General features: G+C 46.4%; 1 protein-coding gene and 1 long non-coding RNA gene across 6 annotated transcripts in view; one reads left to right on the plus strand and one right to left on the minus strand.

Moving 5' to 3' along the window:
- Positions 1-19,992, plus strand: part of LOC308464140 — a 186,439-nt gene extending 166,447 nt beyond the window's left edge. Inside the window, exon 5 of the long non-coding RNA XR_013979875.1 lies at positions 19,977-19,992. This is a non-coding gene — a long non-coding RNA (uncharacterized lncRNA). The remainder of the gene's footprint in view (positions 1-19,976) is intronic.
- SLC6A4 (solute carrier family 6 member 4) overlaps positions 426-22,147 on the minus strand; it is a 36,592-nt gene continuing 14,870 nt past the window's right edge. For all 5 annotated transcript variants that reach the window (XM_080982968.1, XM_080982971.1, XM_080982970.1 and 2 more), the window contains exons 3-14: positions 20,341-20,475; positions 19,675-19,894; positions 17,956-18,094; positions 16,454-16,588; positions 14,108-14,211; positions 13,753-13,880; positions 10,124-10,236; positions 9,370-9,501; positions 8,208-8,307; positions 6,565-6,665; positions 4,103-4,270; positions 426-2,497 (exon numbers count right to left, since the gene is read on the minus strand). In XM_080982968.1, coding sequence (XP_080839094.1) covers positions 2,423-2,497; positions 4,103-4,270; positions 6,565-6,665; positions 8,208-8,307; positions 9,370-9,501; positions 10,124-10,236; positions 13,753-13,880; positions 14,108-14,211; positions 16,454-16,588; positions 17,956-18,094; positions 19,675-19,894; positions 20,341-20,475 — 1,550 coding nt within the window. In that variant the 3' untranslated portion in view covers positions 426-2,422. The remainder of the gene's footprint in view (positions 2,498-4,102; positions 4,271-6,564; positions 6,666-8,207; positions 8,308-9,369; positions 9,502-10,123; positions 10,237-13,752; positions 13,881-14,107; positions 14,212-16,453; positions 16,589-17,955; positions 18,095-19,674; positions 19,895-20,340; positions 20,476-22,147) is intronic.

The raw sequence follows: 22,147 nt of genomic DNA on the forward strand, positions 1-22,147 counted from the left end.
TTCCACAATACAGAGGAACCACAGAAAAGGCTATGCAACTCCACTAGGAGGAAAGGTTACCATATTTGGGGCTTTTTAATTAAGAAAAAATGTGAGTAAGGGGTGATGGTGGACATGACAGAGGTGTATAAAATTATGTGTGGTGTGGAGAAAGCGGATAGAAGCTTCCCCCCCCCTTTCATAATACTAGAACCTAGTAACGCAGGGATGGGCAATATGTGACCCTATAGATACTGTTGGACTCGATTCCCATCAGCCCATGCCAGCAAGGACAAAGGATAGAGATGATAGTGATTGTAGTCCAGCAACACATGAAGGGCCACAAGTTCCCTATTCCTGATCTACATCAACTCACTCATTTTGATGAAGATGTTTTCCTGCCATAAATATTTTAATTTTAATAAATTGCTTCCCACCAGACAGAGGGGGATACAACTGTCATTTTATTATGATATTAAATTTATTACAGTAACAGTTTACATCGCAAGGCACATACTGATGACATACAATCCAGCTTGGGACATTCAATATAACCAAAGCAGCAGCAGCATAAATTAATACAGGTGCATTTATATACAAGTTAAGAGAGGAATGCTTTAGTTTTGTAAAATAAAACTCCAGTTTTAATTTCTCCATACAAAAAGGTAAACATGGTCCCAATTCACACAGTTGCCTAAATAAGCGCCCAAGCCAAACTCTTGCGCAGGTCCCAATTGTTTTAATGTGGCCTGTGCAGCAGAAACACTTGGTGGGTTACTTCCATGTACCAGAAATTGATTTAATACTGTTTTCTTTGGAACAATTAATGACTCCGTGGGTAGGTGTGTTCAGAACAGCAGCATCTGTCAAAAGGCCTAATAAATTGTAATCTCAGCACTGTGTTTGTTTAGTGTAGCTCAGTCTTCCAGCTAGTTACACCTGTTGTTTTTGCAACAGCAGTAAACATACAAGTTTAGTGCCTCTGCCAGCTTTCTAAGTTTGGAGTTCAGCGCTCATAAAAGAGGCTTTCAAAAGTGAGAGCCTCACTTGTCACTGCCTTCCATGTCTCCCGATGCAGAGCTGCAGTGGAGCACAGCTCCTATAGAGTGGTTGCATATAATGAACAGCTCTGTGCCCACTCCATTAAAAAAACAAAACCCAGTTAGGACACTTCTTAATAAGCAGTCCTCTATGTGTGGCTACACTAGGCTATGGGAATATTTGCTCCCTGAATGCATTAGACTGCTATAACAAGCACATAGCGCTATAGGTAAAAAGATACACCTGTATGGTGGCAAAAATGCATTCCTGTACACTTGCACCTGGAGTGGTGGGTGGGTGAACAGCTGGGGGAGCAATGCAGGTGGTGAACCCCAGCATACATTTGAACACCAATATAGTGTGGCAAGGTGACGATTTAACAGTCTTCCGAAATGTCTTGCAGCAGGTGGCAGTGAGCAGACCACTCCACCCCACAGCCAGCACTGGATGGCTTCACCACCTCAGCTGAGATTGAGCCCCTTCTTAGGACCAGGTACAGAATTAGCAGGGTCATGTGGTGCAGTTGTTGCAGGTCTATACCACTTCGGTGTAGGTTTCATGTCTGAATGCTCCTCTGTTTATCTAAAGCACATAATCCCTGCATATAGATAGCTTATCAGATAAAAGGGTCTTTCTTTCTCTTCTGATATGCTATTTTTTTTGGGATACCTAGTGGGGGTGTCCCCCCCCAAATCTTTACAGGTAGATACACTTTCCTTCCTTCCTTCTGCAGCAAGTCTAGCAGAACTCCAGAAGACCCGCAGTTCTATACAAGCTCAATACTTGCATAGGGGGGTTCAGTAACGTCTCTGTTCCAGGTGTTGAGCAGAGGCCCCATTCAAACCATGAAACTTTGTCTGCATATTAATTTTGTAAAATGCATTGGGTTGGGCTGGGTGATTTCCCATATTTCTTCAGCTAGGTTGAAAACAGTGAGGTCCCTAGAAGCATATACAACAGGTTCTATTACAGAGGATCACATTGAGAGTGATAACAGGTGTGTTGGCACAGACAGATGGGTTCTAAATATAATCCTAAATCGCGACAGTTGTCCTGACAAGAGGCTTGAGTAAACCATGCATGCATTCAGATGGCCCCTTGCCCCACCCACCATGGATGGAGTAACGGATACTCATTCACACTTGAGCACATCCTCATGTTTCCAAAACAAAAAAACCAGTGCAGTGAATCGAAACTCAGAAGAGAGCCTGGTGCTAAGGAGTGCAGCCAGTCTTTAGTTTCAGACGATCGGCGGCCCTAATCTTTTGTCACCACACTTCTGCCTCTTGTCACAAACACACTTCTCAGTGGAAATTCAGTTCTTTGGGAAGGAGCTTCAAAGCAACAAGAGAGTCAAGGAGCTAGTGAAGCCCCCTCCCCCCCACCTCCCACTAACAGCTGTTTAGGCAGCATTCATACAGATGTCACCAAAGGGAATCTCTGTGGCTGTTTCTGGAGTAATGCTTTTTAGAATACGCTGTGGAGGAAGGAGAAAAGAAACAGAATGTTAGGGAGATAGCAGGAAACTGGTTTCAGGTGGGACAAGAGCATATCCAAGGAGCAAAGGGTGCCACTGGCGGAGGCTGGTCCACTTGGGGAAATAGGGCACTGCCCCACCAACCTCGGTCTGTTCTCAGCCAGCCTTCTTAAAACCAGTCCAGGGGATGGAGCTGTGTGACAGCTTCCTGATCCTCCTCTGTCTCAGTGTTGCCTCTTGTAGAACGCAGTAGGGAGCAAGGGGACAAAATAAGAGTTAGTTGCCTCTGCCTGCCATCGGCTCTGGCTGCACCTACTGCTGGGCTCCCTGCCTTCCAATCCCAGTGGGCACAAGAACAGGAATTTACAGAGCAAATGGCTTCAGATGACTGATGCCGTGAGCCAGACTTTTTCTATATTGGCCCATGTATCCAAGATCACCCATATTTTTTCTAGGCTGTTTTGGCTGTTTTGCCCACAACTAAGTTTTCTTCTCAGAGCTGACACATTGAAAATAATGGACCAAGGTTAGTCATGCCCATTAATTTCAAGCAGTCTGTTCTGGAGTATGACTCGCATAGGATACAATTCCTGTGTTTGCCATATGATAGATGTTCAGAGACATAACAGGAGATGTTAGAATATCCCACCAGGCAGGGCAAGAACTAAAAGATGACGTTGGAAAATGCCCAGACGAAGCACTGAGCTTGCCATGAATGTTTATTCGATGCCGGCTGTGCTGAGAAGAGTTACTCCTTCCACTCAATCCACAGGCAGGGCCACATTGCTCAGTGCAGTCCTATAAGTTTCCATTGGAGGAAACCCCACCCGCTTTCAGTTTATAATCAAGCAGGGACAATGTGCCCCGGTCTACATCGCTTATCTTTAAAACTCACTAACTGTAAAGAAACAGTTTTTTAAAAGAAAAGATGAGGAAGTGGTAGAGCAGCCTTCATTGACTTGGTACCCTCCACGTGTTGTTAGACTGCAGTTCTCATCATCCCTGACCACCAGCCATCTTGGCTGGGTCTCATAGGAACAACAACATCTGGGGGGGCAGCAGGTTGGTGAAGACTGAGATATAGAGTTGGATCTAGAGCAGAGCTTTCCAAACTGTGGGTCGCGACACATTAGTGTGTTGGCTGCAGTGTGTAGCACAAATGTTCCATGTGCTCCTCCTGGGTTTGCTAGTAAAACTGAATTACAGTGGTACCTCGGGTTAAGTACTTAATTCGTCCCGGAGGTCCGTACTTAACCTGAAACTGTTCTTCACCTGAAGACCAGTTTAGCTAATGGGGCCTCCTGCTGCTGCCGCGCCGCCGGAGCACGATTTCTGTTCTCATCCTGAAGCAAAGTTTTTAACCCAAGGTACTATTTCTGGGTTAGCAGAGTCTGTAACCTGAAGCGTATGTAACCCGAGGTACCACTGTACTGTGTCGCGAATTGATACATGTCTGAAAAGTGTGTCCCCAACATGAAAAGTTTGGAAAGCTCTGATACAGAGGGTTCACCCCAAGGACTTAGCCTTAGCTATGGAGGAGTGGATACTGGACTAGATGTGCCATTGGTCCGATCCAGAAGTCAGGCTCTTCTTATGGTCACCTACCTCTTTAAGTGTCCCTGGTGTGGTTGCCAACCGATAGACCATGTAGGTGGGAATGCAAATGAAGGACGAGGTCCCGATACAGTAGCCCAACACCACAGTCCAGTAAGGATAAGTATAGTCGAAGAGGCGGAGTTCTGGAGGACTTGACATGAAGCTGCAAATGATAAACTGGAGAAAAGCCAAACATTAAACTCACAGGAAATGGGGCTCTGGCAGAGGGAGGCATCCGTACCATGAGATAGCAGATTGGGAGCTCCATTGAGAAGTCACCCATGGGTCTCAGCAATAAAACTGCTAGCACAGTTGTAAAGCTAAGCAGGGTCTGGTATGGTTTCAGATTGGATGGGGGACTACATGTTGAGATTCCTGCATTGCAGGGGATTTGAACTAGATGACCCTCGGGGGCCCTTCCAATTCTACTGTGATTCTGAATAGGGCTGCTAGATCTGGCTGTGGGGGCACAAGCCCCACTGGAAGAAGCAATAGGCATGCAGATGTGACCATTTTTACCCACTGTTCCCAGCATTCTGTTTGCTTATATGCAATATTTGGGGATTGTATGTATAAAAAAGTATATTTCAAATAGAGATGTATGTCAAAGAAGCAGAGGGGAGGTGGGGAGAATAGGTATAGATCAGGCTGGCCTCCCTGCATTATTTTATTTTGAAATATTTATATGCCTCTTTTCTGGATAATGCCCATCTGAAGTGGCTTACAACAACACAAGATTTGTTAGCCACTTTTTGCCATCAATTTTTGCCACTAAACCTCTCCTTTCTTGCCAGATGCTGAGTGCTGACTTCACTGAAAAGGCTGGCTGAGTTAATTTAGGAACGGGATTAACCCTTCATTTAATAGTGCCAGAAATAGCTCTGCCAAAGCAGGGGCAGGGGCTCCTGCTTACGCCCTTTAATTTTAATCTTAATTTTTTGCAAAGGATGCCATCTACTTTTGTTGAAGTTTATCTGAGTGTCTCCTGAAGGTGGGAGTTAATTTTTATGCTCCTCCAATTCACCCTCATTCCCACTATTAGATTTTTTTAAAATGCATTTGTTCAGAGAGATTAGTTCTCTCTCTTAAAAAAAACTACTTAAAACAATTGCACAATTAGTGCTTTAATGTAATTTCCTGAAACTAGTGTAATGACCCGAAAGAGCAATAGTGCAGAGAACAATAGGGAACAGGACACAACTACTACGCATAATAATAATAATAATAATAATAATAATAATAATAATTTGTACCCCGCCCTCCCCAGCCAAGACCGGGCTCAGGGTGGCTAACAACCAATAATAAAAACAAGTTGATTAAAATACAATTTAAAAGATTAAGATACAACATTAAAACATTAGTATGCAGCCTCTTCACAGGAGGAGAAAGGAAAAAGAAAGAGGGGTAGGGAATCAAACTCATTCTAAGCCAAAGGCCAGGTGGAACAACTCTGTCTTACAGGCCCTGCGGAAAGAAATCAGATCCCGCAGGGCCCTGGTCTCATGAGACAGAGCATTCCACCAGGCCGGAGCCAGTGTTGAGAAGGCCCTGGCTCTGGCTGAGGCTAATCTAACTTCCTTAGGGCCCAGGACCTCTAGGGTGTTGCTATTTATGGACCTTAAGGTTCTCCGTGGGGCATACCAGGAGAGGCGGTCCCATAGGGCCAGCCCTATCATTAGATAGAAGGAGGTGGATGCCTTGGGCAGCTGATTTTGGGCTATGAACAGGCAATAAATTGAATCATAGAATTATTGAGCTGTAGAGTTAGAAGGGACCACAATGGTCATCTAGTCCAACCCCCTGCGGTGCGGGAATATTTTTACGCAATATGGGGCACAAACTGATGACCCTGAGATTAAGAGTCTATTGCTCAATTGACTGAGCTATCCTACGAGCTATCTCACTTACTGTGGTATTTTTACTGCCAAAGACAGGAAGAGGCGCTTGTAGATAGTAATGCTTCAGGTGCCAAAATAACTTGCCTGGCTTTGGGTACCATGCACCTTGACTTGGAAGTGGGCAGTGGAGGGGCATAGGTGCCATTTGCTGCTTTAAGTAGCAACTGTCTTGAGCAGGCTCTGCCCAAACAAGTGAAGGAACAGATATCATACAGCAAACCTGTGCCAGAGGCAGTTACTTTGCCAAGTCAGTGGTAGGGTCAGAGAGAAGTGCCATAAAGTCAGTGGTAGAGCATCTGCTTTGTGTGCAAAAGGTTCCAGGTTCAATCCCCAGTAGCATCTCCAGGTAGGGCTGGGAATGTCCTCTGTTTTAAACCCTGGAAGGCCACTGCCAGTCCGTGTAGGCAGTACTGAGCTAGATGGCCCAGTGGTGTGACTCAGTGTAAGGCTGTGTTCATAGAGGCTGTTGTGCAGGACAGGGGTCTCTCTGTGTGTTTAATATTTTACTTTTATGATGCAAACACACTGTGGAGAAACTTCTTATTACATGTTGGTATGGACAGATGGACTCACCAGGAGGAAAATTGGGCTGATGGCCACCCAGGAGATTCTCCAGAACCACCCAGGGCTGAATCCAAGCATCTCCTTCACGTCACTGCAGAACTGGCTGACACCTGCAAAATTAACATAGGGTGAGGCCCAAGTTACTCATGTGTTGCTATGAACTAGGTTCAGCAGAATAAAAAAGTAAAGGTAATTGCTTTGATTGTGCCAGCTTAGGTTTTCACGCAGTAGTATGCAGGCTACACAGCACCCTGCTGCCATTAGTCCTAACCTAAGAGTTCTGTGAAACATCAGAGCTCATGTGCTTCCACACTAACATAAGCTGTGGTTCATCACTCATATGTACATGGTCGTAAGTGTGAGAGATTAGCAGCCAAACCTAACAAGAAGAAGAGTTTGGATTTGATATCCCGCTTTATCACTACCCAAAGGAGTCTCAAAGCGGCTAACATTCTCCTTTCCCTTCCTCCCCCACAACAAACACTCTGTGGTGAGTGGGGCTGAGAGACTTCAAGAAGTGTGACTAGCCCAAGGTCACCCAGCAGCTGCATGTGGAGGAGCGGAGACGCGAACCCGGTTCCCCAGATTACGAGTCTACTGCTCTTAACCACTACACCACACTGGCATATTCTTGCTAGTTAGCATGAGAAGGGGCTAAGTCCCCAGAGCTGTATTGCTGATAGGCAAATACTCAGGCCATAGAAATACAATTAGTAGAGAGGCGCTGTGTGATGTCATTTCTCCTCCTGTCGTGGAGAGGAAGGCATATATAGCACTTCAAATATCTGTCACATGGAAGATGGAGCAAGCTTGTTTTTTCCTGCTCCAGAACCTAGGATTCGGACCAATGGCTTCAAGTTACAAGGAAGGAGATTCCATCTAAAATCAGGAAGAACTTTCTGACAGTAAGAGCTGTTCAGCAGTGGAACAGACTCCCTCAGGAGGTTCAGGGCCTTCCTTCCTTGGAGGTTTTTAAGGAAAGGTAGGATGGCCATCTGTCATGGATGCTTTAGTGGAGATTCCTGCATCGCTGGGGGTTGGACAAGAGGACCCTCAGGATTCCTTCCAGCTCTACAATTCTATAATGGAATAGAATCAGTTCTGTGATTTCACGATTCTGTGAATTACACAAACCTAAATTGCTGGTATGCGCTTGAGTCCCTCCTGCAAAATACTGACAGCCTGGAGGCAACCACAGTGGGCCTGGTGTATGGATCTAGCAAGGCCCAGATGCCCCACTGGCTGCCTTTTGAGGAGTAAAGCAGTGAAATGTATGTGTCTTCCCTTTCTAAACCCTGCCTTACATTCAAAGCATTATACTCCAGTCACTATAAGGCTAACCATAGCTACTAGCCACGATGGCTGTGCTCTGTCTCCACGGTTGTGGGCAGCAAATAACAGTTGCTGGAAACCACGGGAGGGTAAAGCTTTGCTGTTGTGCTCAGGTCCTCATTGAGGGCATCTGGATGGCCATGGTGAAAACAGGAGTCATGACTAGAAGAGCCTTTGGCCTGATCCAGCTGGCTCTTTTTATGTTCTTACGCTCATTCAAAAGTGATTAAGTGTAACTGTGATGGATGCTCTCTCAAATACACATTTGCATGAGCACAGGAGTCTCATCAGCAAGTGCACCGGCATGCAGCTATCCTCACCGTAAAACCAAGCCACTGCAATGGATTCCAGGAACACCACAGCTATCACAGCTGGACCCGTGGCATATTCTTCAAGCAGCTTTACGACATACGCACCACCCTAGAGCAAGAGAAAGAAAGATCATGGGAAACAACAGGTTCATTTCTAGTTCCCAAAAGGCAAAACTTGCTTGTACAGAGCTCATTAGCTCATTGGAGAGGGAGCAGAAGCCTGTAATATACTTTAATCTGATGCTCTCTTCAGTACCTGTGCAACCTGACTAATCCTGAACAGTGTAGATGACCCAGATTCTCCAACTTCCCTTCCTTTGCCTCACACAATACAGCAACCATCCAGATAAGAATAGGCTGAGTGGAATGTGTGAGCAATCCAGTAGGTAATCCAGTAGGGGATTGATGCCTCTCTGTTTCCTCCCTGGTGAGAACGTTGAAGGGGCAATGACTGACAATAGAGCTGAGGGCAGTCCCTTGTGTTCCTATTCTTTTCCCCCTTGGGAGTCAGACTTTCCCAAAAGGGGGAAGGGAATTGTGCCTCCAGCAGGAACTGGGACTCCTGTTTTGCATTCCAAATCAAGGAGCAATAGCTGATAAAACACTGTGTGTGATACAAGTTTCTCATGAAATGATCCATCTGTGCTTGGTAGTAACACCTCCCCTGTCAGATTCTTCACTATCTCTAGTTCAACTTGGCGTCTCATCCAATCATAGCACCACAACATGCAATTTGAGACACCCCTAACCTTTTGGGAAACTGGGTTATGTAGCACTGGGAGGGCTTTTCAACACTCTCCACCCCCAAATGTCTCAGACATTATTGCCACTTAACGCAGCTCTTGCTGATTAGCAGTGTTTTGAAACAACACATTCAGTTTTAAAAACAGCCCTGATCAAGGCTGCATGGAAAAGCATTTGGAATCTGAATCAAAATCATTCAGAACCTGTGGAAAGGCATAGTAGAAATCTATCAAGGAAATCACTTGCAGGGTTGTAGAGAACAGCACTAATCTTGGATTGCGTCCGATTGTTTGCAGTCCAAGAGCTGCACTCCAGCATCCTCTGTGGCATTAAAGGGAAGCCTGGAATCCACATTGCACACCAAACGCACACACACTCTTCACCCTACCAAATAGCTTGACTGGCCACGGAAAGGTGAGCTACTCACAAAGGTCAGCGTCGGCATCGCACCCAAGAAGCAGGTCACAATGAAACCCAGCACAAACAGCTCCCGGCGCTTGCTCCAGATGTGCGGGAATTCATCCAGGACGGCAGTGATCACCCCTTCTAGGCCTGCAAACTGGGAAAAGCACACAGAGGAGTCAGTGAAGGAAAGGCAGCTGCCTTCTTCCCCAGAACTCTTAGAGCTTGCAAAGGGATCTGAACAATTCTGTGTTTGTGCTTGGTGAACTGAACCTGTTTTCAGGCTAATGGAATAACCCCACAGCCTGATGCTAAGGGCCAGACCAGGCAACTCACATTCTGCCCATACCCCAGAGGCTACGACCTGATTTTGTCTGCCTCCTCTCAAGTGGAAGGATGCAGTTCCTTGGTGTTGACCAGTCATCCCCAGCCTGATGCTCTCCAGATGTTTGGGGAAACTCCCACCAGATCCAGCTAGAACTCCAAGTAAGACCCTGGCAACACAACTTGTTGGTTAGGGCTAATGGGACTTAGTCCAAAATGGCTTCACTGACTGAGGACACCAAGTTCAGGAAAGCTGCTCTAGATTCCGCCCCAGAGGAAGTGGGGAAAACATTGTTTTCTTACTAGCTGGTCAAGTGTCAGCATTCCAGCACGAACGCCAACTGAGGTTATCCAAAAAGATAATATTTCCATTCTTCAGATTTGGTTTGGCTAAGTGTGGACTAAGTCTGCAATAACACACGTAGAACCTTTCCTTCTACTGCTCCATTACTCACTGTGCTGTCCAGTCCCAGGGTGATCAACATCAGGAAGAATATAATGGCAAAGAAGGTGGAGGCAGGCATGTTTGCGATGGCCTCTGCATAGGTGATGAAGAGGAGGCTGGGTCCTGTCAGTCAATGAGATAACGGTCCATGACTTATTCTGCTTCCTCCAGAGTTTATCCGCCCCCGCCCCCCTTCTCAGCTTGTAACACAGTGGCTAATGTCAATATAAGTTAACACAGAAGTCATATAGCAGATAAGAGAAAAACAAATCATAACAGCTGATAATCAGCAGCATAAATAATCAGCCACCCCTTTCAGAGCCAGTTCAGCTGTGACGGTACCTCCTCACCACCATGCTTTAATCTGGCACGTCAAACTCATTAGGAAGGGAGCCAATCTGATCTCCTGTGACAGGGAGTTCCACAGCCCTGACATCATACTCTCCTGTATTCCCACCAGCTACAACTCTAATGGTGGCAGGCATAAAGAGCCAGCTCCTCCAAAGGTCACCAGTCAAGGGTATCTAACGTGTCTTCTGGATGGGAGTTGGAGTACTACAGAGGAAGAGCCTGCTGGATTAGGCCAGTGGCTTGTGTAGGCTAGTATCCTGTTAGGAACATAAGAGGCTGCCTTATACTAAGACAGACTTTTAGTCTACCTAGGTCAGTATTGTCCAAGCTCACAGGCAGTAGCTCTACAGGGTTTCAGACAAGGAGCTTTTCCCAGCCCTATGGAAGATACCTTGGGAGTTGAACCTGGAGCTTCTGCATGTAAGGCAAATGTGCTACTGCTGAGCTATGCCAGTTCCCCACTGTTCTCATGGTGGCCAACCAGATGCCCAAAATGGGAAGCCCAGAAGCCCTGCAGCATCTATTCTGTAGGGCATCATGTTTACTACCCATGAGTGGTCAGACAGGTTGGTGTGGAAGGAGACAGTGCTTCACATTATGGTTAGGGCCTAGCCCATTTCAGACTTTAAAGCTAACTGCAGCTCAGATTCTGTCCAGGAGCCAAATCAGCTGGCACCAGCCATAGAGCTGCATCCTCCCCAAACTTTTACTATTTTTGTTTATTTTAGGCGGCTATATACCCCACCCTTAAACAATTCCCCAGGACAAAATACAATAAACAATAAAAATGTGATAAAATATAAACTGGCTCTGGTTGGGACTCCAGCTGACGCAGTTTGGACCAGCAGAAGTTTCCAAACACTTCAAAGGCAGCCCCACTTAGAGCATGTTACAGTGATCCAACCTTTATGTAACTAAGGCATGTGTGATCATGGCCAGTGGCTATGCTTTTGCCAGCAAAAGCATTGTCCAGAGCCAAGCTGATTGGCTCTGGGCAATGCTCTTGACCCTGTCGGTGCCTGTAAGGAGCTTGCTGCAGCAAGTGAGCCAGGAATCCTGTACAGCACCATCTCAGTGTGGCATCAGGCTCTAGCAGGATGGAAGGGAGAGGCTTTGTCCCCGGGCTTGATGAATTGTATTGCGTTTCATCTTGAGGGCCTTCAATCCTTCATCCAGTCCCAAACATCCCTTTCAAGCAGCCAGTTGGCAGAGCTCTTAAGGGCAAAAGTTTATAGATCTGAGAGTATTCCATGCCTTGCCAATGGCAGGCACCAGAGATCTGTATATTTTTCAAGGAGGATGCTACCCATAATCACTAAATGGAACCTTCATGATTTGAAGCCAAGCCAAACAAACTAGAAATAGCACTCCAGACTTTATTCTGAAACAGCAAGGCAATCCCTGTGTTCCAGTCTCTCTGACCTCACATTCCAAACAGAGGCTTTTCCAGCTTGGTCTCAAAGACTTCCAACCAAGGAGAGTTCCCTACCTCATTGGAAGCTGACTGATATGCCAATTCAGACCCCACTGGTCCATCTAGCTCAGTATCACCTATGCTAGCTTTCCCTGACGTGAGTAACACAGGATATTGACAAGCTGGAACATGTGCAGAGGAGGGAAACCAAGATGACAAAGGGTCTGGATACCAAGCCTTATGAGGGAAGTTTGATCTGTTTGGAGAAGAGAAGACCTAGAGGTGATATGATAACTGTTTCAAGCTTGTTTCCTGCTGCTCCTGAGGGTAGAACCTGAACCAATGGATTCAGATTCCAACTAAACATGAAGAATAACTTTCTGGTGGTAAGAGCTGAACAACAGTGGAATGGGCTTCTCTGAAGGTGGTGGACTCTCTTTCATTGGGGGTTTTAAACAGAGGTTGGATAACCGTCTGTCAGGGATTCTTTAGCTGTGATTCCTGCACTGCAGGGGATTGGACTAGATAACTTGAAACCTTCCAGCTCTTCTGTGATTCTGATTCTGATTTGCCTTCCAGAAGCTGCTGAATTATTACTACCACCATCCCTGACCATTGGCCATGCTGGCTGGGGCTAATGGGAATCAGGAGTCCTGCAACATCTGAAGATGTTACCTTTGGGGAAGGATTTTAGGCAACACTGAGGCTTTTAGCCCTACCTGGAGTTGCTAGGAATTGAACCTGGAACATTTTTTCATGCAAAGCCAAACATTGTAATTTGAGAATTAAGTAGCTCTTGACTAAACATACTGAGCTGCTTTAGGAATGTGTCTTCTTATGCCTTCAAGTCAAGTTTGCCAGCATCCTGCATGTGTGGCTAGACACTGTGTCAAAATTAGTCAGCCAAGGAAGTGTTCGAGGAATTCTTCAATGAGGCCATTGAACCCAGTTGCACACTGAAACACATTTCATGGGAACTCAGGAAGCTAACAGCCTTATGCCGGATCAGACTGTTAGATACCTAGCCCACTACTATGACTAGCAGGGTCTCAGGGAGAAAAGGGTCCCCCCCCATCACTTGCATCCTAAAATTACCATACTTCTTCAGAAGGGGACTGGAGATGCCAGGGATGGAACCTTGCTCACTGGTTCCAGCCCTTCCTCAACTGACTATCGAGACACAGTGGTGCCTGGTGTTCTCTTGTTTTAAAAAGGACTGTGCAGAGTTTCTTAGGATGCAAAAGATCCTCTGCAGGACAGCTTGCGTCAGAATACAGGAACATACTGAGCCAGACCATTGGTTCATCTTGCTCAGTATTGTCCACACTGACTGGTAGTGGCTCTGCACGGTTTTAGGCAGGGAATCTTTCCCAGCCCTGCCTGGAGATACCATTGCAGATTGAACCTGGGACTTTCTGCGCCCCAGTGGGCTACAGCCTTCCCACCATCACAGGAAAGGTAGTGAGAGTATAAAAGGAAAGGATTGGGATGAACTCTTTGTCTGCATTGCACTTCCCAAACCAGTATGTCAAACTGAAAAGTAGCTATCCTTTGAATTCACACTTCTTGCAATTTTGCAGTGCAGTTCTCCCAACAAAAAAATGTTCACTAACGAAAGTATATGTTAGAGGGAGAAATCTTGCTTTCGTAGAAATAACATACAAAAATTACTTGTAAAAATACATCTGTTTGGGGAGATTGCTTACATAAACATAGTACAGAAAATTGCAAACAAACTTACGTTTTCAGGTGCACTTAAAAAACAACAACCCCAACCATTCTGCAAACTGCTGAAGAAATGGGGCAAACGGAACATAAGACTGGAAAAATGAGAAACTGAGATTGGCCACATTTGCCCATCCTTGGTTGCTTACCTGTGTCTCGGGCCACGTCTGCCACCTCTTGGTTCCTCATCTCAGCCATGTACCCGAGCACGGTGAAGATGACGAACCCGGACACAAAACTGGTCAGGCAGTTCACAGTGCTGGTGACTAGAGCGTCCCTGTAATGGAAACACACATGCCCCTCTGAGAATCAGGACATGCTTGTGATACAACACACACACATACCCCATACACAAATTTTCCTTGTACCCTCCAGCTGGTCTGATTTGGAGTGTAAATAATTAGAACTATGTGTAAACCATCAGTATGTTTATTAGAGTCTTCCACAATGGCAATTTGAGTCCCCCCCCCCTTCCCAGTAATCTTCCTCCTTGAGAAAACTCACTGGTAGCAGTTGTTATGGAACTTGTTGTAGCTTGCAAAGGCTAGGAGGACCCCAAATCCTGGGCCGAGAGAGAAGAAGATCTGAGCAGCTGCATCAATCCACACCTAAAAAGAAAAGAATCATCAGACACAGCTCACTAAAAAGGGTATCGGTAAAAGCAGAGTTGTTCTGGGAAGCCATGCAAGGAGTGAGCGCTTTTAGCTTCCAGTTTGTGTTTTGAGCCCTGTGCTTCAAGAGTTTCAGGTTAAGAGTTTACTGTGGCGACTTGCTGGAACTACGGAAGCTATCAGATACAGGCAGGGACGACTGCTTTGTAGCAGAGGCAGTGGAGTTGAAGTTGAAGACCTAGCAGGGCAATAGTAGTCACAGCGGCCTGCCACTCCATGGGTTCCCCACAGTAGATCCACTAAGGCCTTCCCCCACAGCTGGCCATCTAAGCTACTGGCCATCACTGCATCTTGTGACAGTGAGCTCCATATCTTAATAATGCAGTATGTGAAGTTATATTGGGGGAGAGGGTTGGCCTGTCTTGATTCTCCTGCCACTCAATTTCATTGAGTGACTCCTAGTTGCCTCTCTATATAATTTCTCTGCGTCATACTATAGTATTACAAACCTCCATCAATTCTCTCCTTAATTACCTTTTTTTCTTTTCTGGTTAAAAAAAATCCAACACCCTATAGCCTTCCTTTATAAAGAAAATGCTCTGGATCCATGATAATCTTGTGGCTATTTTCTGGACATTTGTACTGAGTCAGACCAGTGGTCCATAGCAGATGGAGTTGCACTCTAGTGTTTTCAACACAAGACATTTTCAGTCCTACCTGGAGATGCTGAGGATTGAATATGGGACCCTTTGCACTCAAAGCAGACACTCTACCACTGAGCTGTGACTTTTTCCTAGTTCTTTCAATATCCTTTTTGAAATGAGATGACCACAACTGTACACTATATTTCAAGTTCGCCCACCCCATAGATTTATTCAAGTGCATTACACCACTGGCAGACTTATTTTCAGTTCTTTCTTGATAATACAGTACTTAGGGTGGAATTTGCTATACTCAGCTGCCACACACTGGGTTGACATCTCTGAGCTTTCCTTCTCCCATCACCCCAAGATCTGTTTCCTGACTAGCCTTCTTATCTCCTGTTTTCTCCAGAACAAACCAGTTCCTTTTTATTCTCCAGACTCAAAGCTGAGCACTGCCCAACTTTGTAGATTGTTCCTGCCCCAGGAGCCACCACATGAAAGCTTTGTGGCCATATATCAACAGCACAGAGATCGCAATCTGGCCTCGCTCATCGCTTCAGAAACATCCAATACAATACTAACACCCTTTATTACTTTTAGGGGAGGCAACGGGGCCTTATTGGAGATGTGGCTTTATCAGAGAACGATGTGTCTTCATTTCCTTTTCATTGAACTCTCTCCTATCAACCGGGAGCCCGCTGGCTGGCGAATATTAGAACCTGTAATCTCAATAGTAGCTGTATTTATTACTTAGAGGGCCAAAATCTCCCCCAACCTCATCTGAGTCTTTCATAACTATTCAGGGGGAAATGACATTTGCATCTGTTATACAGAATGCAGTGCCTGATGGCTTGTGGGGGCAACCTACTGCCAGCATATAACACATCCTGCTTTCGGGATTTGCACTGGCTGTCAATTTGCTGCTAACATAAGTCCCTATACAGCTCAGGAACAGGATACTTGAGAGACTGTCTTATCCCTTATACACTCAGCAAACAGTCTGCAGAGAAGCTTCTTCTGCAAGTTCCATTTATCCTGTTTTCCAGCTGTTTCCAGAAAATACAGATAGTGAGTGGGTGTTGTATCTCAACAGGAACACTATACCATAGAGCAGGAGCAAGCATAATACCAGTCTTGCTCCAAGTAGCTGCAGAGTAGACTTCGGTAAACCTTGGAACTTACACAGGGCCAAAGAGCACTCCCCAAGCATTACCCTCTGGAAACAACCAAGTAGGATCAGAACCACCACAAAGTGGTGCCGCCCACCGCCTGACTCGGACAGCTGCTCCAGAAGGATACCATGGTTGAAATACCATGGTATTGAAAGCTGCTGAAAGGTTGAGGAGAATTAACAGGGATACAAGAGTGCCTGGATCTGGTCTGCAGCCACCCACTCAAGAACCTTGCTCAAGAAGAAGAAAGTGGCAACAGAACAGTAATTACCTAGATTTTTACTTAGGTTGGGAGAAGGCTGACAGAGCACCTGGTTCACCCCCACCCCCAAATCTAGTACATTACTTTTCATTTGCCACAGGACTTTTAAGGTAGCCAATCCATTCATCTGATTTGTTGCACCCGCCTTCCCCCCTCCTTACCTCAGTAGCAAAAAGCTTATCCCATTCGGGCTTCAGGTAGTAGACCACCCCTCTCCAGGCCCCAGGCAAGGTAGCGCCCCGTATTAAGAGGACAAAGAGTATGACATAAGGGAATGTGGCAGTCACCCACACAACCTGTTTGGAGAAGAAATCAAGACTGAGGATTCGTCTGAGGGAAAGCACCAGCACAAAGGACGAAATCTTTGCTCTGAATTAGCAGCAATATTAATTTATTAAATTGATAGCCCACTCTCCACCACAACTCAAAACATGCCCACGGTGCCTAGCAACATCAAATCAAACAAGACCATATCTAAAAACGGTAATTAAAATGAAAGTTTTAATATCGACAGTGCCTGAATGTTCCTATCCCTTTCCAAAGACCCAGGCAAATAAGAAAAACATCAGCATTTTAGTGCAAATTTATCCTAATGGATACATTTTTAGCAAATATATACATTTTTGCAAAGCAAATGTTAAATGCTTTTGTGTGCTAGATTAACTAAACTATATGCACATTTTACCTTAGAATATACATCTCTATACACTTTAGTTGACTGGAGAACTGCCTTGCAAAATTCAGAGATGTGCAAATGTTATAAAATTCCCCCCCCACCCCATCCCTAGTTCCTGGGGTCTCTTCTGCCAGCTCCATGAACTAGCCCATCCTGTGCCAAAGCCCTGTCTCTTCCTACCCCAAGGAGGTGGCACAGACTCCCCTGAGTCGGAACTTCCTTCCTCTTGACCTGCTCCCATGGGACAGATGGGGTTTCCTGGCCTAGTGGCGCCTTGCCTGCTGCCTCATATTTGGGAGGCTTGTGGTGTCTGCACCCCTGACACTGACAAATCTTCTGTATAGAAAAGGCCTTCCTAACACACAGCCAGAAGGAAGGATGGCGACATCCTCACTGGGTGCTAGCCAAGATCACAGGAGGCCACCAGCTTGGGTAACTTCAGAATGCTCTTCAGATCATCCCAGCTGCTTCTCAAGACAGTCAGGAACATGAAAGTTTCCTCCCTCTTTTTGGTGGCAGAAGTAGGGAACCTTTTTCATCTTGAGGGCCACGTTCCCTTAATGGGCAACCTTCCAGGGGCCATATGCCATGTTTGGGCCAGACCAGAGGTAAAAACAGATGGGACACTTACTGTGTACAGTAATCTGTATCCCAGCCATGCAAAAGCCAGAAGTTTCTACAAACACACCAGCACATACCATCTCCCCAGTCTCTAGCCAGGCAAGCTAGAGACATTCTCATACGTCAAGAACACATTCAAGTCAGCTAAATGCACTTGAGAAGGGGACAGGGCAGGGCTGGTGAGGGTGCTGCCTGATGAAGGGGTGTGGTCTGGGAAGACCCCTAAGGCACTAAGGAATGGAGAAGCCTGGTGGGCCACATGAACCTCCCCCCTCCCCCAGTCTTCAGATTCAGCATCCCTTTCCATCCCTGACCACCAGATACAATCCTGGCGTAGCTCCTCCTGCTGTTGTCCTTGCTCTTCACCTTTCCAGATGTTTTGACTCCTTTCCAGATGCTGAAGTACACAATGGTGAAGATTAGCATCAAACACAGGACGAGCTGCCAGCTGATTCCTCCCAGGTCATCCAGCCCCTTGGATCTGTGCACTTGGAGAATGTGGCGGCTGAAATGGAAAGGAAACAGACATGTTGGGGATCCTTTGGGATGCGGACTTTCCAAAGGGATCATTTCAAGCGGGTGACGTTTGCTTCAAGTCCATGAGTCCTGAGGGTGGGATGGAGTGGGGTTTGCTACTGGGAACTTGCCATCAATGTGACTGTTGGAGGCAAGCCAAACAAACAAACAAACAAACAAACAAACGGGAGGTCAGGACAGGGTAGCCTTGAAATGTTGTTGGACAGCAACTTCCACCATCCCCCTGACCATTGGCCATGCTGGCTGCTGATGGGGCTGATGGGAATTGGAGAAGGAAGAACAGCCTAGAGCTGGCTACCTCGTGTCAATTTCATGCCAGTGCTGTTCAAAAAGTGGCAGTTATTTACTTCAGTTAGTTTTTTAACAAAAAATGTTTGGATTTCCTTTCTTTGGCAATCAAAACAATGTACATCTTGAGCCAGGCCTAATTACAGCCTGATTTCAAGGAATTGGCTAACATCAGTTGGTGGGGTGGTTCTAACTTCTGACAATTCCGGCACACATTTCCCCTGTTGATTAAAACGGGAGATGCCACTTCATTCTTATACCCCAAAAGGGCTTCCTTTATACACTATACTATGAAGCATACTTTTTATGGTGCGGATCGCATGCAACATTAAACCATGGTTTATTAAACATGTGCAGACCCTGCCCAGTACCTTAACTGTGGCTTGTTTACGGTCAACAAACTGTGATTTGAAGCCATGGTTTACTGTTGGCTTCTAAAACTTGAGTTATTTTAACTATGGCTTGGTGCTACTTGTGAAAACAGCACCCTTGGCTTTTTTGGCTACCCGAACCCCAGACACTTCACATTCTAATGAGGCAAGAGTAGCTGGAAAACAGAAGAAGCTTTGGCGAAACAAGTCATAGTTTGATCATCTGTAGGACAAATTGTTTTTAATTCATGGTTTGATAAATAAACAATGACATAGTGTTAAATGTGAACCAGGCCTGTGTGTTTCTATATGAGTCACAATTCTATGTAGGCTTTCTGTTTGGGAGGGGCTACACTCAGAATAGTGACTCATGCAGAGATACAATGGGCAGCTTTCTCTGTGAGGGTGGACAGTTCTTTCGCTTTTCTATATCAGGAGTGGCGGTTTGCTCAGTGCAGAACTTTGACAGAATTATCCATGCCACCAGCAGAGATGGATTGGAAAGAGGTGAGAACAGAGCAGGGAGTCATCCAGAGATCCAGAATGCACCCTCCTCTGTTCATGGATGCTTTGGGCACTTAGGAACCTTGTGAGTTTTGACATGTTTCTCACAGCTCTAGCAGATCTTGTGTTCTCTGGCACCTAGTTAGGGAATGACCAAGGCTGATGTTGCAGAGGGCTTCAGAGGTTGTTGCAGGCATAAAAAAGGAACCACTAACTCTCACTGATGCTCATGAAAAGCAGTTGCTAACTAGGAGACCTGAGCCAGTGCCTACATATAAAGAAAGCACAGGGTTTAACACATCCGTCCCTCCTCAAAAGCTCCTTCCCCACCCACCCTGCTCCACCTTATTCTGGCATGGCTGTCTCTCCACTTACATGCACTTACGTGTAAAATTCTTCTGCCGGCGAGGTCGAGTTGGCAGTCCAGGCGGTGCTCTTGTTGGAGAAGTAGTTTGTGCAGTTGTTGGTGTTCCAGGGGTTTTTGCAGCTGGTCCAGGGCAGCTCACTCGTGAACGAGGAGATGAGGTAGTACAAGGCCCATGCCATGATGGTGTTGTAGTACGAGGCAATGTAGAAGCCAATGATGCAGATGGCATAGCCAATTCCTGGATAGATAGAAAATGCTGGCATAAATGTAAGAAGACGGATGCTCTGGTGTTCCTGTTAAGTGATCTGTTGGTAGTGCAGAGGCTTCCATGCAACACACGGAGCTCCCGTAACTTGCTCTTGAGTGCAGAGGTTCCTATGCAGCCATGGAGCTCCAGCACAGGCCATAAAAACATGGATGAGGGCACAGGCAACAGCATATAAAATGGCATTGTCAGTCATTTTTCATGGTGTGCATTTATTGGGAACTATGCTCATAGTAAGTAGAGAACTTTTTATGCATGGATTTTGAGAGTCAATGCAAGAATTACATGTCTAAGACGTCTGATCTCCACATATGCCAGGAATCCTCCCCTGAAAAGCCCCTGGCTCCACAGGCCAGGTGCTCTGCAGCTTTAACTATGACCCAGAATTCTGAGAATAAAGATTTCCCCTTGAGGATTACCTTTGAAAATGGGACAGATCTTCCTCCAGATTGAGATGCACCCATTTCGGTGATACTGCCCCAGTGCCAGCTCCATGTAGAAGAGCGGGATCCCTCCAAAGATAGCCATGATTGTGTACGGGATGAGGAAAGCCCCTGAATCAAAGGGACCAACGTTAAAACACCCTTCAGAGAGGCATCGGATGGCAACAAGAGGCCTACGCAACAAAATGTTGCAGCATGGAGTGTTTCTGATCAAGATGCCAGCCAGTCAGCTGTGCCCTCCCCCAGAATACTCAGTTCCCTTGACCTCCCACCCCCAACGCTGCTCAGCAAAGGTCAGTCAGCATTTCCTTTGGCTCCTCCTTCCTTAATATTAGTTCTAAAAACCTTGGTGTTTCCCCAAGCATGCTGACAGATTCCTCTTGTGCCTGGGGGGTGCACTGTGTTCACAAAGGTCTCTGAGTGCCAGAAATAGAGGGAACAAGGTGGGGGTGTTGCAACAACAATGTTGCTGTGTGGAGTACTGCTGTTCAAGACCCCAACTACTCCCCTTTCCCTAACCCCAGTTTTCCACCAGTCAGCCAGCTGAATCCTTGCTGTCCTGTTGCATGCTCAGTTGTGCATGCATTGGGGGCAGGGAGTATGTGTGTTCAATCCCAGCTACATTAAAATCTTTGATATCTCCATTGATGCCTGTGGCCAGCTCTCCATTCCATCTTGAGGACATTGCAAAATAGCTTATCAGAATGAACAAGTCAGGAAATGACTTTATCGAGGCAACAATGCGGTTTCTTTCCTTTCTTAGATCTGTTTATCTTCCTTTCCAGCCGGCTGTCAACATTTCATGCAGCCCAGCCTTTATGGGGCTATTTTAGGGATAGCTCCCTATTTTGTCCACAGCTCCAGGAGCGATTTTAAGAATCCCTCAGTTAATACAGATTGCTTCCATGCTAGAGTCCACTTGGAGTGTGTGTTGTTTTTTGTAACCTGTTGGTAGGCCTGAGCGGTGTACCAATACATTGCCCAGGACCGTGTATGGCGGCTTCACCTGGCAGTATATCATGGGTGAAACCGACACAGCTCCTGAGTCCCTCTGCTACCAGTGCCACCTTCAACATCGGGCCGCTGGTAGCAGAGGGACTCAGGGGCAGCAGCGGTTTCAGCTGTGCTATACTACCGCATGAAGCCGCCATTGCGCTCTGCCCCTCATGCTGCAGAGGGAGGAGCAATCTGTATCGCCGGGCCCATACAACTTATTCCTTCCTCGGCTTCTTTAAACTGTTCCCGCTGCTCCCCCACCTGAGCAAGCCCCTATTCCTCACGTGCAAACTGGAGAGGCATAGGGCTCACTCAGCTGAGCAACGCAAACAAGCTGTATCGTCCCTGACCTGCGAGGCGCTGGGAGGAAAGCCCCTCAGCTCCTGCAGTGAGAGTTGCGACAGTTTCACCCCGTGCCTTGTGGGCTGGGGCCAACGCAGCTTGCAATGTTTGGCTGGCGACACATTGCAATGTTGAAAACCTGACATTGCCCAGCCCTGCCCATCAGCATCTTTTAAGTGGGACTGCTGGGTAGCATGAGAAAATTGAGTCTCAAGCAAATAAATATATATACATAATCTTTATTTAATTGCAAAGAAATGCTTGCAATCGGCCTTACCTCCAGTTCTCGCTTGGCCTTTGGTTGCTTTGTGCTGCAGGTTTTTCGAGGGGGGGGCAGATGTTAGTTCACAGCACCACCATCCTGCTCCACCCCCGAGTATATGTTAGAGGAGCAAGGCCCCAGTGCTGTGCCCAGATTAAGCGGGGGGGGGGGGGGGCTGCAGGG

Source organism: Podarcis pityusensis (assembly GCF_964106645.2).
Source record: "Podarcis pityusensis genome assembly, chromosome: 15".
NCBI classification, from domain to species: domain Eukaryota; kingdom Metazoa; phylum Chordata; class Lepidosauria; order Squamata; family Lacertidae; genus Podarcis; species Podarcis pityusensis.